Source organism: Bactrocera latifrons, unplaced genomic scaffold (genome assembly GCF_001853355.1).
Source record: "Bactrocera latifrons isolate USDA-ARS-PBARC rearing strain unplaced genomic scaffold, ASM185335v1 scaffold_3, whole genome shotgun sequence".
In the NCBI taxonomy this organism is placed as follows: domain Eukaryota; kingdom Metazoa; phylum Arthropoda; class Insecta; order Diptera; family Tephritidae; genus Bactrocera; species Bactrocera latifrons.
Genome location: NW_017536629.1, coordinates 3018070 through 3036573, shown reverse-complemented (window position 1 = coordinate 3036573; position 18504 = coordinate 3018070). Strand labels below are relative to the sequence as shown.

At 36.6% G+C, this 18504-nt stretch overlaps 1 protein-coding gene across 3 annotated transcripts in view; it reads left to right on the top strand.

Annotated features, from left to right (window-relative positions):
* LOC108970482 (aminopeptidase N) overlaps positions 1–18504 on the top strand; it is a 31415-nt gene that overhangs the window by 11323 nt on the left and 1588 nt on the right. For 2 of the 3 annotated variants that reach the window (XM_018935905.1, XM_018935907.1), the window contains exons 2-6: positions 13793–14741; positions 16048–16203; positions 16262–16555; positions 16618–17040; positions 17099–17777. In XM_018935905.1, coding sequence (XP_018791450.1) covers positions 13972–14741; positions 16048–16203; positions 16262–16555; positions 16618–17040; positions 17099–17777 — 2322 coding nt within the window. In that variant the 5' untranslated portion in view covers positions 13793–13971. Of the gene's footprint in view, positions 1–5142; positions 5308–13792; positions 14742–16047; positions 16204–16261; positions 16556–16617; positions 17041–17098; positions 17778–18504 lie in introns of all 3 variants that reach the window. The other variant, XM_018935906.1, reaches the window with a different exon arrangement.

Genomic DNA, 18504 nt, shown 5'->3' with positions numbered 1-18504 from the left:
CTCTTCAAGCTGCTCTTCGTCCCAAATGCGGGAATTTTGCTCATTTACACACTCATTGAGCCAGAAATGGACCTCATAGCTGAACGAAATTTGGCTCAACGTCGGTTCTTCTTGAAACTTTTTTTTGTTCCTTTTAAAAATTTCGAGGCTCCTTTGTAACACTAGCTTCTTGAAATGCTTTTTAGTATTAGACGCTGTATTTTTAAGGACTTTATCAACATTAAAAATAAAAACTACCGTTAAATAGAAGAATTTTTCAATCATATTTCCTATATAAAGTGATTCAACAAGATGCTTGAGTATTGAAAATTTACTAACATGCATGTATCCAAAGGTGACAAGTGTTTCCAAGCGGCAAATGCTTGTAACTGTACAGGTATGTGCATATGTAGGCAAATGCCAAAAACTGTTTTAATTGAAATCACTTCACTATGCCAATTTTAATTGCTTGTTTGCAAACACAGAAACACATGTCCGTTTTAATACACATACATACGTATATATATATTTACACACAAATGTATATATTCACCTTTATGCACATGCTTATGTATGTACGAGTGAGTATGTACTTTGACTTCTGCTGAATACACGCTTTTTGAGCAGTTTTTTTTTTTTTTTGCTGCCAAGCGTTTTAAGCAGCCTAAGTAGCTGTCTGCTAGCCGAGTAATCACTGCTCCAGCGCTGGGAAGCCGGCGCTCATCAGCTCGTGCTAGTGACGCAAATCGCCACACCAAATACAGCAGAAAAAACAATAAATTGCCCATATTAATGGATTCAAAAGTATATTATTAATTACAGTACATATAAGCATACAAATTCACATATGATTTGCCATATTTTTTATGCATCTGAAGTGCCGGCTGTGATTGCTTACTAAAAAAACACATTTCGTTCTTTAATCAACAAAAAATCAAATGTACATATAAATAAATAAATCAACTCAAAAGTGATTACTTGTATGTATTTCTATATAGAAATCTGTGGCGTTGCCGTAGAGCAGGATTTAATGTCTATGCATTTGTTTATTTGCATGTAGTTTAAATACTTGTACAGCTGTTAATCGTAAACAAGAAGTGAAATGTATTTCAAATGAATTTTCACTAATCGTGTCAATATTTATTTATTTTGTACAAGTGCACTTACGTACATACAAATACATATACGTATATATGTATGCAATTTAAGGCCTAAGTATTACAAATGTTCATAATTTCTCAATCTACTTAGAATTAATTGCTTTTCATTTCTTAAATTTTCATTTTTATTGTAAATCAATTAAATTTTCACTTAATTTCTTTTAAGAAGAGGGTTCTGTATTTGATTTAATTTATTCGACCATAATGTGAATTTCTCATATATCCTTTTATTCATATTCATAGTATATTAGAACAGATTGATTTTTTTTTTCTAAAAAATTGCGTATGTTGGTAATATTCTATAAATCATTCTGAACAATGATTGTCTAATAAACTATGGGTATAAAACCGGTTTCGGACCAGTGATTTTTAACGCAAAGTTCTCCATCTCCTGGTGTTACGCTTTCACTTTCATCCAACCGGCTTGCTAAAAGTTTCCACCATAATTTCAGTATTATCTGGGAATCAGTCATTAGACCACCTCTTTTGGTTCTGCCCGAGTATGCTTCGGTTCTGAAAACTTCTATTAGTCGCCGCCACTTTCCGTAGAATTTTCGAGCATTGCCTCTGTCGATCAGCTTGTCAAGCTCTTCGTGCTCACACATTTCGTTCTCTCTCTGTTTTGTCTGGTAATGCGTCTCGCTTCCTTTTTCAACTCACTCGGTGTCTATCCCATCCCGCTCGTATTGTGGTCGGTTGTATCGTGTGAGGCAGTCTGTTTTCTCCCTACTGCGACAAGGCACTCCTCATCGTACCAGCTGTTCTTTTGACTGGTTCCGAAATCCAATGGTTTCTTTGCAACTGTACTTAAGGAGCTAGAAATGTTCTCTTATACCTAGTTGCTGGGGATGCTCACAGAGAACAGGAGTGCACGAGGAGCAGTAAATCGTTCGGCTGTCCCCTCAACCCATTTGGGGATGTTTCTTCGTGGAGGCTGAGTTTACTGACTGTTGTGCCCATCCTAGCATTAAAGTCTTCAAGTCCGATTTTGACATCGTGGCAGGGACAATTCCCATAGGTGCACCTCAAGCGCTCATAGAAGACATCTTGGGCACATCGCCCTTCTCTTCCGTCGGGGCGTAAGCGCAGATCAGATATGTTGAAAAATTTCGCTTTGATGCGGATTGTAACTAGACGTTCATTTACCAGGATGAATGCCAGGACTCAGGGACGGCGTCTCTCCCGCAATGTGAATCCCACACCGAATTTACGTTCCTTTATATGGCCCCTATAGTAAATGCATAAGGACGGACTCGTCTCATTCCTTGTCCCATCCAACGCACTTCACCACCTATTCAGACTGGTTCTAACCTGAATTTATGGTAGCTCCCATGTTTGCACACCACAGATGTGTAGACATACATATGTATGTATGTATTTACCTATATATGTATACATGAATGTATTCATAATTCGAAACGTGCGCCATCCACTTTAACGAGCGTCTCTACTAAATGCGTTGGAATAAACCGCATACACCACCGCACATACATAAGTACATGCAAGCATACGTTTTAATACAAACTGTCAACGTTGCGAACAAATTGAAGTGATGCGCTGCGTTCGTCACAGTGTTGTGATGCGATGCGTGTGCCAATGTCATGAAATTGGTGGGAAACTTTACAATTCAATCGAGGGTGCTGTGGAATTTAGCTGCCCATTATTCGGATTATTCATCGATGTTTTATAACCATAAACGATAATGGCCACGATGTGATGTGAACTAATAATCAGGGACACACAGGCATACACAAACTTTGTGTGATTTTGAACGTTGACATTGTGTCTATGTAGCCATGCGTGTGTGCCTGGTGCAAACAGTGCTGTGCAACTTCAACATCCAATTGTCGTATGAATGAATTTATATATGTATGTGATTTCGTGCCCGAGATGCTGACCTACGGCTAAAACTTGTGTAGTGTCGCTGCAGCAATTGCTATCAAAACAATAACAATTGTCAATATGTGTGTACGCGCTGTTTGCTATGCAAGCAGCGTTAATCGCGCAAACACACATATACTATACATATATACACGCAAAGTACATATGTATTAAAATTTTGCATTCTGTATCAAAATTCTCAATGAGGCATCAATGAATGAAAATGGAGCAATGCGCTGTTGTTTTTGATCGTTTTTCGAATCGCTTACACACAGTCATGCCACATTTGTTTTTAGGTATTTATATTAAAATATTTTGAAATTTTGAAGTTTATGCAAATACTCTTTAATTATAATTAATAGGTTTGGAGCTTTTGCAACACAAATGTTTGGACTCTAACGCTGCAAGAGAACCGTACTGCCTCAGAAAGACTAGACTTTTCGGGGTCAGTTGGTTCGGTTGTTCCGCTGAACATGGCGTATACGCAACTTCAAATGTGTTTATAATCTGAACAGTGTAGGTTAGGTTTGACAAGAAGTTTGTAACAACCTGAAGGAAACGAGATGTTATGTAATTTATATATTGGTAGTCGATAAAGTGCTTTCGTATTTGTATTCAAACTTCAACTTGTTTTTTTTTTATATTTATAATGAACATTAATGAACCAAATATGTACCATATTGATCGACGATTTATTATTTCATCAGTATAAAACTTTTCTGGTTTCTCGGCAGGAAACTACGACAAGTAATTTTCACAGGCTTCTCTTGAAGCCAGCTTTTTTCCATTATGCTAGTTCTGTAAACCGATGGTGCAAGGTTAGAGCTGTATGGTGGAGGCATCAAAACTTCCCAGCAAAGCTCTCCCAGTTTTTGCCAAGTCATCAAAGATGTAGCGAAGCTCACCTATCCAACATTATATAGTATGACACAATGTGATTGGGGGCACTGGAGATATACTACGGCTGCAACGATATTTATTGTCATAATACGAAAAGAATTATTGGCTTGGCACGTACCACGGTGGAAGGAACAGCGAAAAGGAAGAACGACCGGCGCGACGTTGTAAACTCGGCTATTACCGTGTTAGAGGCGTCTACGTCAATAAAGAAGAAGAACAACATCCAATAATTACTAATGACAACCATTGGAATTATGTAGCGTTAGAAACAAAAAATTACACAATTTTTGTTTTTTTATCGACCGTTTAAAATGTTTAATTTTTAGTATTAAGTTCACCGGATATTTAATCCAAAACGTATTTATACATTTCTTTCATATTCTTTCACGAATACATTGAAAAATTCACTTGAATAGTCTACACATGTGATTTTATGATTTTAGGTCTTATCAATAATTTTTATAAAACTACTTACTGATTCAGATCTAGGCGCAATGATAGAACTTCTTTTGGTTTGTTTACTGAACTAATTTTTTTTATCACATTTTTGAAGTTGGTTTTATATTTAAGTTCACTGAGTGAACTTTATAACTCAGTGAACTTAGAAAAAAAAAAATTACCTTAAAGTAATCAAAATTCAATTGTTATTATGTTTTTTATGGTAGTAGGTTTACGGCAATATCATAAGAGACCATTTTATAGATTAAATTTTCTATTGTATTATTAACGAGGTATTTTTTCAAGTAGTTGAACGCAAGAATATCAATTTCTCTATCTAAAAGAATTTTAATTAGAAGAATGAAATTAAGAACTCATAGTTTTAGAGATTTGTAGAGGTGTCTATCAACCAATTTTTCAGAGTTCCAACCGAAAAAAATACTATTTTCCACTTTAATACATACATTCCAAAAAAATATCTGCATCAAATCAACTCAATTAATTATTTTTATGCTGTCTTTTGTAATTCACTTCAATTTGGAATTTCAATTCACTTGGATTTGAAAAATGCTCTGCTATTGGGAGACATTTTTGACAGTTCTTTGACGCACGATGCTTCAATTCAGGGTTATTATTATTTGTAAATATGAACAATGAGTGAAACCATAACACCAGTAGATATGAAACACTTTTAATATTATTCATGATAGACAGAAGACTTAATGAAAACTTTCCACTTGATATTTGTAATAAATTCTAAGTAATGAATACCATATTCCCGCAGAAATGACCATTCAATACGAGAATTTAAAGAGTATGGAATTTTGTTGACTAAAAAAATAGTGGCTTCTGCAATAATATTTGTTGTTTGGCGAAGTTGTTGACCATTTGCGACTTCAGTGTCACAGACATATCTACGCAATCGGAACGAATCCCAATTTCTATAAAGGTAAGATGTAACATTTTTACAGCATTATTTGGGAAATATCTCAGTTCCTAAGGTATAAAGTTAACTTGAAGGAAGTGGATCCTACTATAAAAAGTGTTTTTATAAATTTTTAAAAAGGCGTTACCAAAAAATTGTAATTTTTGTAAACTAAGCTTTATTTCCACATACATATGTATATATATATTCAATTATGAGTTTATGATATGATTTGAAATGAAAATACATGGAAAGTAGGGGAAGTTGCGATTCGTTTTTGACCGTTTGTAAATTGATTCAGATATGTCAGGTTTGCAATTTCTCTTAAAAATGGCCATTTCGTGTCTGAAAAATGTCAAAATCCTACATTGTACACCACTGGCACTGTTCCTTTTATAACATAAAATGTTAAATTTGAAAGGCCATATATGTAAACATTCGTTTTTCATTCGAATAATCGATTGTTTGAATGTACAAAGTTATATATGTATGTATGTATATTTACCTAACCTTTGCATAAATATTGACCCGTATATCATACATGGCAGACTAGATAGAAAGCTGAAGTTGTAACACACATTACGTTCCAACCATATGGTGAACTATTTTCAGTTAAATGTAAACAAACCCGACCTTGAACACTCGTACTTCTTTGAATGGCAACAAAATCGTTCTAATGGAGTTCAAGTGAAATATGTATGTATGTTTGTATGAAGAAGCAAACGAAATAACGGTACATTTATTTATTTTATTTTTTTAATTCAGATGCCAAAATTTTCGATTTAAACCAAAATATACATATTTGGACAATAAATAAGTTTGCTACACCCTTACATGTATTTGTATGTATGATGCATATGCTTCTGTTTACAACAATGTACACAGAATTTAACGCATAAAACGCTTTCACTTCCCAACTACAACAAACTTCGCCGTAAGCTCATGTGTCACCGAATACTTCCGTTTGCACTGAAAATCACAACACAAGGATATCCATGTATATATGTATGTATGTAAATCAATGATTATATGATTTCAAGGAGTGTGTGTGTTTGAGTGTAATTCACATTTAACATTGGTGACATTCGATTCATTGCTGCTGGCGGTCTGGTGAATTGTCAAAGGGATTATTTCAACGCTTTACGCAAACAAATCTGTGCATGTATGTTCCATATGTACATATGTATGTAAGTATGGTATGTGTACGCTGTGTTGATATTAAGCATTTGTTAGCACTGTTGACTAAATATTCAAACTTTTCCATATTTTTTTTGATGATTTCAAAATTCAAATTCAAACGGAGAGCAAAAGTTTAATTTTAAAGTTTTCCTGAGCTCTTTCAAACAGACAGTCCAAACAATTTAAAACATTGACCAAAAATTAAATAAAAATAAAATTTAATCTACATTAGGGTGGTCCAAAAAAAAATTCGATTTTGTTTTTTTTTCAGTTCGTATTTTGAAAAATGAAAAATGCTCTATTTGTATGAACTCTCCATTTTAACTGCAAGGTTTCCCTTTTTTCTGTTTTCTTCTTATTATCAGTTAGATGTCGCTTCCAAATACTTCAAAAAATATTTGGTTCTGTAGATTTTGTAGGAAATTAAATAGTCTTTAAAGAAGGTCCATGGTGGTTTGTTCATAAACCTAACCATTTAAAAGATGTTAACGGTTAAAATTTGATTATTTTAAAGCAAAAAGTTATAACCTTATTAAAATTGATTATTTATTAAAATTATTTTCTTATGAATTTTATAACTAAATGGAAAAAATCCTTTTAACTTGCTAAGCTCATAGTCTTCTATGAGTTTTTTCAGAGTATCAAGCAAAAAAACAAACCATTCGCGATTTTTTTTTTACCCACCCTAATGTGCATAATTATAAAATATTATATTAGGTATAAAACAAAATTAACGCTGATGCAAAAATACATCACATATTTATATGTACATATATACACGCAAGTAAAATTCTCCACTTGCACTAATACGTCATCAATATTTAAAAAAAAATCCATTTTGCCGCAAATGAAATCGATATTCACATACAAAAGTATAAATACCATTAGTCCTTTAAGACGTTTAGATTTACCCATATTCAGCTTCACATGTGGTAAACAACACTCGTGTGTTATAATATTTACATGCCACACAAGTTCAATGAAAGTTCCTACAGGAAGAGCATGAAGAAACTTAATACGCTCATTTAGTTTTGTGAGTAAAGAAATTTAAAATTGAATTTCACATCCTTTGGTTTTGTCACGAACTGCGGTTGAAGCGGTGTGCTATGAAAAATACTTTTTCCTGCACTTAATTAAAAGAACAAATATGCTTTGGGGGTTGCTTTGGAGTAATTATTTGTAATACATGCATATACAAACATACATATATAAAACACTACAGTCATACGAAGGCACTACGATGATTTAGCTTGTGTTTTTGGTTTTGCGTTTTACTCTTGGTCACTGATGGTGATAGTCAAATCAGTTCGTATGTTATGATTGAACAGCAATCGTTACATTTAAGGGATTTTATTTACTTATGAGTTTTAAAAATTAATTCTTTTCATATGCATCGAATTTACATATATGTACGTATTTCAAAATATTTTCCCAAAATTTGAAGCTGATCATGCAAATAGCTTTCTAGATATGAGCTTTGGGATGAGGTCTCGAATAATCCCGCTTGGACTAGAGATGCTTATTCCTTATAATGCACAGAACTACTTAGCACCGCATTTATTGATATATTATTCGCTGGGGTCGTGAAATCGAGATGTTTCAACCTTAGTCTGGAGAAAGTTGGGCAGTGAAGGAAAGAGTCTCTAGACTTTTTCAATTCATCTTCCTTACTGACAAGTTGCGTCCTTCAAAATATTTAGCCCAGCCGCGGGAGTGCAAATGTGACGGTGTCCACTTTCTATCATTGCGGCTACGTAAGTTTTGCAAAGAGCTAGCAGTGAATGGACCTTTATGTTCCACACTGAACCAGAAAGCTTTCTCGCGCGAAACTCACAGAACCAGCGCCCGAATGCACAAAGACAGGGAAATCCCTGCTCGTTCCCAACCTGATGGAATTTGTGTATGGGTACCTTTTCTTGCAAGCTCATCGTCTTTACAATTTTCGACGATTCCGCCAGGCACCCAAAAAAGTTTAATATGGAAGTGGTGCTGTTATTAAGGTCTGCTAGTGAGGTAATGTGGTATGAGTATTTGTAAGATTGTAAGAATGTTTCAACTTAGTGTAATCGGCGAAGAAAACTTTAGGAAATGGCTGGTTCGATCGACTTGAAAAGTTTATGCGACCTTCTTAGACATATTTGTCAGGTATTAGTCGAAGGAATAATATTGTTATAGCGGGTGATCCCAGTAGAGGCACTTTTCTCAATAGCTTTTTTTTTGGACAAATCTGGCGTGAGTTGTATCAATTTGTCATCTTATTTTGGTTTAGTATTGCTTGGCATTTCATCATGGAAATTCTTACCCTGTTCAGCGTTTACAAATTGTTCAACTTTACTACGAAAATTCACGTACAGTACAGTACAGTAAAGCCTCGCTCAACTGAAGTAGCTCAACCTTCCCAAGTGACTTCACATCTATATATAGGCTCATGAAAATTTCCAAGTAGATCCCACGTTTTCGAGGAAAATTTTGTTCAGCAATGAATCGCATTTCTGGCTCAATGGGCATTCGGGATGAAGAGCAACCTGAAGGAATTCCAGATTTGTCATTTCATTACGAAAAAGCCACAGTTTGCTTTGGTTTGGGGGCCAGTTTAATCATGGCTCCATATTTCTTCAAAAATGATGAGTCTGCGATTACTCACAAACAGTTGACATGAGAGATCATCACGATTGAATGCTAAGTGTATTTGACTTGAAGTGTGAACTGTCGTGCGTCAATTTCACATCTTCGAACAAATATTTAATCGATTGCACCTATTATTGTAGTTAAAGTAAATAACAAACAATAACTGTGGCTAATGATACTCTTTCATGAATATTCATTATTTAGTCAAAATCATTTAGAATGGAATTTAAAATGTCAAGAGCGACAGAGTGATGACTAGACGAGAAATTTAATTTTTACTAACATCGGGCCTGTTAATTAGATCAATTAAACTAGTAAAAGGTATATATATTTATGAATGTGCATAAGTATGTGTGCGTATATGTATGTATTTGCTTAAATGTGACGTCTATGTCGACATTCATTGGGATATGTCCAATTAAGCGTTGGGTCAGAGTCATGCCATTGATGTCGTTTAATAATGCCAGAAATTAGCATATATATGGATTTGTGTATGTACATAAAATTAATTCTAAATGTGACAATATTCATTCATATTTTTCGGTAGCAATAAAAATTTACATATGTACGTATGTATATGAGCGTAATTATATTATGACATGCTGATTAAAATGCATTAACAAGTATAAATTTAAATTTATGCCTATACACACGTACAAATATCTTATGTGCTAAAGTACGTGTGTCCGAATAATTTATTTCGTAGTATTTACAATTTGCATAAATATTTTTGTTTATGACATAACACAAAGTCAAGTGCATTGATAAGAAAGTTCGAACTCTGGAGGTCTTTGAAACTGTATAACATCTGTTATATTATATGAGCACCGACGAAAACATCAAACAAGTCCACAGAAAAAATTCGGATGACCACAAAGGAAAGTTGTTCGAGATAGCAAGCATTCTAAGGGCCGTTTTGTCAATGTCTTCCTTGCAGCAATTTGTCGGTTAAGTTCTGGTTAAGAAAAGTTCTTGAGGTGGTGATCGCCCAAACTGAGGAATATTTTGAAGCAAAGGACAAATCGTAATACAAAAAATTATATCGTAAACTTGGATGGTCGCTATAATCGGTATATCACCGTTTAGGAGAACTATGTTGAATTAAAAAAAAAAAGAATTTTGTCAGAAAAATTTGTTTCACTGTAGTAGCCCGAGGACTTTTAAATTGACCTGTTGCAATCATAGGAGGAACATTAAACCATTAGACGAAATGATAGCATACATATAAGTAAAGTGATGTTATTATTGATAGAGATTGAAGGGACCAAAATTACTCAATTACCAAGTTTTCTGTTTACCGTGTTCAAATTTCCTGAAACAAACCTCGTTAGATGGACTTAATCAAAACTGAGGCCAAAACCATTATTGATATTCTTCTTCTTCTTGATTGGCGTCGACACCGCTTACTCGATTATAGCCGAGTTTACAACAGCGTGCCAATTGGAGATTCCAAGTATAGCCAAGGCCTTCTCTACCTTGTCTGTTCAACGTAGTGGAGTTCTTCCTTTCCTTTAGCTTCCCCCGGCAGGTTCTACGACGAATACTGTTATAGCTGGAGTGTTTTCATTCATTTGGACGACATGACCTAGCCTCTGTCTTTTACTTTGTTGAACTATGTCAATGTCGACGTATATCTACCCTATATACTCTTTCGCAGAACCTTTCTCTCGAAAACTCGTAACACCGAATCATCAGATGTTGTCATTAGAAGGACGGGGATGATGAGTGACTTGTAGAGTTTGGTCTTTGTTCGTCGGGAGAGGAACTTACTTGTCCATTGCCTGCTCAGTCCGGAGTAGCACCTGTTGGCAAGAGTTATTCGGCATTGGATTTCGAGGCTGACGTTGTTGTTGGTGTTAATGCTGGTTGCAAGATAGACGAAATTATTTTCGACTTCGAAGTTGTCAATAATGGCGTCAGAGCCAAGCCGCGACTACGATGACTGTTTAATGACAAGAGATATTTCGTCTTACTCTACCAGACCTATGTATTCTTATTTAGCATATTTTCACAAATTCTGTTTTTCACTTATATTTAAGTAAAACCTTTTTAATTACAGTGAATAAATTTTAACATTTGACAGCTGTCAAACTACTCGTTTTGACTTTCAATACGCCATTCAAAGAAAAAAGGCGTAGCCGCCTAATATTTCACACATCTACGCGAAAATCAGAGGGTACATATGTGAGTCATGATCAAGGTCGCTTGATCACTTGATCATACACATTTTAAAATACAGTCTACAGAGTTTGAGTTTGAATGCATATTATACCCGTAGGGGCTCGAAAGCGCTTAACCTATGTAATTATAATTGAAACTCTGAACACTTTTACACACGATAATGCAAATTTGTTAAGCGCATGCCATGTGACAAAGCCATTATGTGTTTGTATACTAAAAAGGAATAACAGCAATTAAGCCTAATTTTATTTTATTATTTTATTTTTTTTTTTTTGATCGAAGTACATACATGCTTGTTAGTTTTTTTTTGTTTTAATATTTGCTGCAATAATTTACTGCGACATTAACGGGTGTAATTATTTTTATACATTTATTTATATTCAGTTGTAATTAAAAGAAAATCCCATTTTTGTAATTTTGTTATTTTGTTAATATTTTACAAAAAAATCAAGCAATTCTACTATTTTTAGTGCTTTTATCTCAGCGCCATAACCTGGCGTGTCGATTATCTTCGGTAATGTTATGAATTCGAGCTATAAAATTGTGAAATAATTTGTCGGAAACTTGAAATAGATACGCTGGTGCTATTTTTAGTAAGTATCGTCAAATCTCCAGCAATTTATATAGCATATTTCTCATAAACCGCTTAAATAACTTTCGAAAACCATATCGATGATGATGAGATACGTATAAAGGTTAAGCAGGTTAATGCGATATCAAAGAACAGGAGAGAATAAGGAATAAAAATTTAGTGAAAAATAATCTCTACTGACCCGAAATTATATTTACCAAGTGGGGAACTTCAATGTTAGTTGCAGATGTCATAGCCTGCATCTTTGGTAACAGATGCCCTTAAGTAGAAGTAACCCCAGATAACCGAAACTACGAAAGTTAGTTTTAGATTGAAGAAACTCTGTACTTCTTTTAAATTTTAGTGAAGCGAAAATTTACAATATTTTTAGTGAAAAGACGGTTTATATCATCATAAGTAATAAAAAAGCTTTTGAGACGAGTTAAAGGAAAATTTGTAAATATTAAACTTTGAACACCTAAATGCGCAAGAGCTTAAATGTTCTATTAAACATGTTTTTCTAAACTCTGTAAACTCTCATGAAACACAGAAGTGTTAAATTTATTGGAAAATGTTTATTATCATTTGAAAGAACTTTCTTTGGCATCTATTTTTTTTAATATTATCTCTTTCAAATGTTGGCCGCGGCAACGTATCAGATGGTCCATCCGTTGAGCCCAATTTTCAATGACTTGTGAGCATTTCGACTGGGAACTGGTGAATGACACGGGTGATATTTCACTCCAAGGCCTGAATCGAAGGGGGACTGTCCGCATATTCTTCACACCGTCCCAAAACGTGCAATTATCCGCTCAACGAAGTGTTCTTTTCATAAATCCTTTGATTGCTGCGATGTGTGCAAAGTGGCGATGTCTTGTTATAACCAAATGTCGCCGAGAACTCAAGCTTCGATTTCAGGGATCAAATATTCGATTATCAAGGCGCGATAACGATGGCCATTGACGGTTACATTCTCACTGGCAGTATTATTGAAGAAATTGGCACCAATGTCCACCGGCCCACAAACTCCACCAAATCGTTGTTTTTACTGGATGAAATGGCTGCTGTTAAATCTTTTTAGGTTGCTCTTCGTCCCAATGCGGAAATTTTACTTGTTTACGTACCCATTGAGCCAGAAATATGCCTCATCGCTGAACGAAATTTGGCTCGAAAACGTCGGATCTTCTTGGAACTTTTCAAAAGTCTAGCCTAAGCAAAGCGGTGCCGCTTGGAAAGGTCGAGCGACTTCAGTTCTTGCACAAGCTGTCTTTGTACGCTTTGAATTTAAAAGATCGAGATGAAAAATGCGCCTAGTCGTTCCATACGTCAGCCCGAGTTGCCCCGAACGGCGCCGCATTGCCTCTCCATGGTCTTCCTATGCACTCTCAGCTACGGCTGCTATATTTTTTTCACTTCTGTATGTGTTCCATTCGATCGAATATTATCCAATAATGAATAATAAGTCACAAGATGGGTGAGGGTGTTGCGAATAGTACGCTCAGTAGACCGATTATGTTAGCCATAAAGAGAGCGAAGTGCGCGAAACACCTTCTTTTGAGAACGTATGTTTTCGAAAGGTTTTCTTCAGGCGTAAGTCTTTCCATGATGAAATTCCATACAATTCAGAACAATAAAAACACTACAGCTTTACTTGAATCACGTGTAATCTGTAAAAAAATGCTATTGGAAAAAAGTATTTCTACTTGGATCAACTGTCACAGCGAAATGTATTATTTATAATTAATTATTTATGAAAAACTTCAACTACTTTGAACAAAGTAAAATTTGCTGTCCTTCAAATAACGACGACCTCAATAATATCCATGAATTATTAAAACTGTCTTCCCCGTTCTCAAATTAATAAAAAAATTTTAAACTTGAAGAAACCTAAAATTTCAAAAAGTTTTCGCATTAATCTTATCATGGTAAAAACATTTTATCACTTTACAGGCTGATGATTTCTGCTCATGGCCAGCGCATTTGATAATATAATAATGGCGAATAGATGAATCACAGTTTAAGAACCGCCCATTCGCAATTTCATATACATTATACGCATATAAACCAATAAATTATTAAAAGAAGCGATCAGCAAAAACCACAAATCTACGAGAAAAGTAGTGCAAAGCATGGTACTTAAGGACATACACGTCCGTGAAAATATCAATATGGATAATCATCGTACGACCACAACACTTAACAATACGCCGCCGACCACAACCTTTACGACGCGTCGCGGTTACACCTTTTCGGGCACAACACTCTTCCTGATCGCCGCCTGTTTTGTGTGCACGTTACTGGCGGTCAGCTTCATCATTTACAATGTGGCTACGTGTGAACAGCAGCTTACACCGTTGCCGGATGAGGAAGTCATTTGTACGACGGTAAAGAAGCATATACTGAAGCCGAGCAGCACCAGCGATGAAGCTAAAGAGCGAATACACTATGAACGTGACGTACGCCTGCCAATTTCATTGAAGCCGCAAAAATATAATATAACGATTGTGCCGTACCTACTCAATAATAATTTCACATTCGAAGGGGAGGTACGCATCCAAGTGATTGTACTGGAGGACTGTCATAACATTACCATGCATGCCGTCGAATTGAATATCACCAAAAACGATGTATCCGTACGGCATATTGGCAGGTCAACGGCGACGTCGGCATTGCAGCCGGCTTTGGCAGAGCATGCTAGGTATGTACCGGAAATTGACGGCGTCGAACTGAGGATACGAAAACAATACATGCTCGAGAGCAAGCAATTCTTCATCATCGAACTGTATGACAAACTAATAAAGGGTGGCGTGTACGAGATAAGCATCCGGTTCAGCGGTCTAATACAGGACTATCTGCAGGGGTTCTATCGCAGTTCGTATCAAGTGGGCAACGAAAAGCGGTAAGTCGGCCATTTTTATTAATTATGCACATGGTACAAGTGAGTGACAGGTAAAGCGCAATTAAAAATTATACATACATGTGCCTTTGTGCGTTTAGATGATCGAATTTCGGCGATATTAGGACATATGGCGTGTGTAAGAAACTTAAAAAGCGTTTGGTAGACAAAAAATTTGTTGAGATGTTAAAATAAAAATGTTGGGTTATATTGACAAATTCCATCCTTATCTTTTAATCCAAAAAAGATCAATTATTGTAAAAAGTAGAAGAAGAATTAGAAGACGTGAATAAAATTACAGGCATCGTCCGCCATGAATTTGTTCCTCCAGGACAACCCGTCAATCCCAGGTTTCACGAGAAAGTCCTCAAGAGATTCAAACAAAGGGTCAGTCGCGTCCGACAAGGCATTACAGCTGATTGGAAGCTGCACCACGACAACACTCCGACTCACACCTCCCTTCTTGTGAACATCTACCTAACCAAGCCAGCATTTCAACGCTTCCGCAGCCGCCCTACAGCCCAGATGTGGCCTTCGGACTTTTTTTCTTTCCTTACCTGAAAAGGCCGATGAAAGGCAAGCATTTTGAGACGACAGATTGGCTCTCAAGGCTTTTCCAGAGAATGCCTTCCGTGACAGCGGTCCATCGACGCAGAAGGAGCCTATTTTGAAAGCTCTTAAAGATTGATTGACCCTGAATAACGAACTTTTCTGTCTCCACTTCTTTTGCATTCGCGATTGATCCAAGAGTAGAACCTAGAAGTTATGACTACATATGATGAGAAGACAATCATCCCACAAAAGCTGTTATATCCTTACCGAAAGGAGCCGGGTTTACATTCGCCACCATTCCCCAAAACTTCTTTGTAAATATTTTCTGTCAGTATCAATAGAATATAGAATCCGATATGCCAATTGACGCAACCTTTCATGAAATCGAGGGAAGAGGATCCTAAAATATGAGGGTTTAAGCTGATTTCACTATATTCCAGCAGAAGCTTTTGCTGTTCATGCTATTAATAACCGTACATTTCTTCGAGGTACTTCCGTAGCAATAAAAAGAGCCGATAACTTAAACTCTGCCATCTCTAACCATCACACAACTCTAAACTCAAAAAAGTAAAATAATTCCTCAAAATCATACTCTGAAAAATGTTTATTAGAGATCGAAGCACAATGAAGGGTACATTCCCAATACTTCGACTCAAGTTCAAATTCAATTTCAATCCACACTCTTTCACTGTCTTTACGCCTTTTCGAGTAGCGTCACATTTCAATAAAAGATCCAAATTTTATTTTTCTTCTAAAGTTGGCTGGCCTCTACGCAGTTTCAAGCCACGGATGCCAGGCGAGCGTTTCCCTGCTTCGATGAGCCATCTTTGAAAGCAAATTTCTCACTAAAAATAGCGCGACCACGGAACATGACCACGGTGTCTAATATGCCCATCCTTTGGACGAAACCACAGTAAGTAATGCAGAGCATCAAATAATTTCAAATTAAAAACATAAAAATAAACTTTTAGCGAGTCTCTCACGAACTATGTATGGGATCAATTCGCTGAAAGCCTACCCATGTCTACATATTTGGTAGCCTATGCCATTTCCGACTTTGATCACATTTCCGATGGCAATTTCTCCGCGTGGGCGCGTAAAGACGCCATCCAATCGGCGCGGTACGCCTTAAGCGTTGGTCCGAAAATTTTAAAATTCCTGGAAGAATATTTCGATTTGCCATTCCCACTGCCAAAGCTCGATATGATAGCGCTACCCGATTTCCAAGCTGGTGGAATGGAGAATTGGGGTCTGATCACTTACAGGTACATAATATAAAATAAGAATAATATTTATGTAAAAGTCACACACTGTTCCACACTTAAAGAGAGACGACAATGCTCTTTGAGGAGGGCGTCTCCGCTACAACTAACAAACAACGCATTGCCAGTGTTGTTGGACACGAATTGGCGCATCAATGGTTTGGCAATCTGGTAACACCCAGTTGGTGGTCGGATATTTGGCTAAATGAGGGATTCGCAAGTTACATGGAGTACATAACAGTGGATGCTATTCATCCGGATTGGAAGACTCAAGATCAATTTGTGGTTAGCGAACTGCAAAATGTTTTCCATTTGGATGCGCTGTCATCATCGCATAAAATTTCGGTAGAGGTCTTTAATCCTGATGAAATTTCAGAAATTTTCGATCGAATTTCCTATGGCAAAGGTTCGACCATTATACGTATGATGAGTCATTTCTTAACTTCTAAAGTCTTTCGACGTGGTCTGAGCAAGTATCTCAAGGAAATGTAGGTTGCTGACAATATATAGTAAGCGGATAACGTCTATACCTCTCATCCCTTATAGGTCTTATCATGCGGCCGAACAAGACGACTTGTGGCGTTTCTTAACAAATGAAGCCATTTCCGCCGGTTTGCTTGATCGCAATACTACCGTCAAAGAAATCATGGATACGTGGACTTTACAAGTCGGCTATCCTGTACTCACCATAACACGCTCTTCGAACGCACACTCCATACGTATGGAACAGCAACGTTTCCTCTTTTCAAATCAGTCGGATGATGGCGACTCGGCCAATGATGATAATCCACTCTGGTGGATACCGGTCACATACACCACTTCAAAGGAATTGAATTTCGAAAACACACGTCCGTTAACGTGGGTGCCGCGCATTGAAACTTACGAAATTGACGATCGTAATCTTTCGACGGCCGAATGGTTCATTTTCAATATCCAACAAACCGGTTACTATCGCGTCAACTATGATGCCGACAATTGGAAAGCAATTACAACACATCTAATGCAGCCGCAAAAGTATAGAAGTATTAGTCCTGCGAATCGTGCGCAATTAATAGATGACGCTATGAATTTGGCGCGCGGTGCATACCTGAGTTACGAAACGGCATTGAATCTAACGCGTTATCTCAAACATGAAATGGATCATGTGCCGTGGAAGGCGGCCATGACGGCATTCAACTTCATCGACTCGATGCTGGTGAATCAGGGAGACTACGATATATTGAAGGTGAGTTTATTTGATGATGAGTGGGCGTAGTGAGTTTTGAGACAGTTCTGAGAGTATTCGACGCAGTATCCGAAGTGTGAAGCAGAAGAAGAGCAAGATCTCCATTCAGTAGGAAAGGCCAGGTGGAGAAGGACCTGGCTACACTTGAAATCTCCAAGTGGGGCTAAACAGCGTGAAGAAAGAACGACTCGCGCTGTTTTAAACCCGGCAATAACCGCGTGAGCTGTACTTACGCCAGTATAGAGGAAGAAGAGTTGATTTGATAGTTGATTAGGAGTACATTCTGTTATTTGTGCATTGCATCCGAAAATTATACGGGCAATCGAGAAGATCCTTCCGATATAAAGATCCTAAAAAGGTATTAAAGATTCCATGATAAATTTTCCATGTCGTTTCCGGTTCGCTTTGGGCCATAATAGTTCAAAGTACCTTCATTAGATGTTTAGGATTTTCGAAAGTAGCCTTATTTTGTTTTTGCGCCTAAAACATTTTGCTCGAGCTTACAACAACTCATACTGATAACCTTAATCGAACCATGCATACGACATTTTTGTTATTTGAATGATCTAGAAAATCCTCCGCATGGTTTAGGAACGTGTTTACGAGGTGATAGTTCATGCTAAAATACAGATGCAGGTCAATTCTGATTGTGCGGACTGCACTTACCTGGGCCAAACGGTTGGTATTATCGGTTCTTAGTACAACTCGACTAGTACTAGAGTACAAT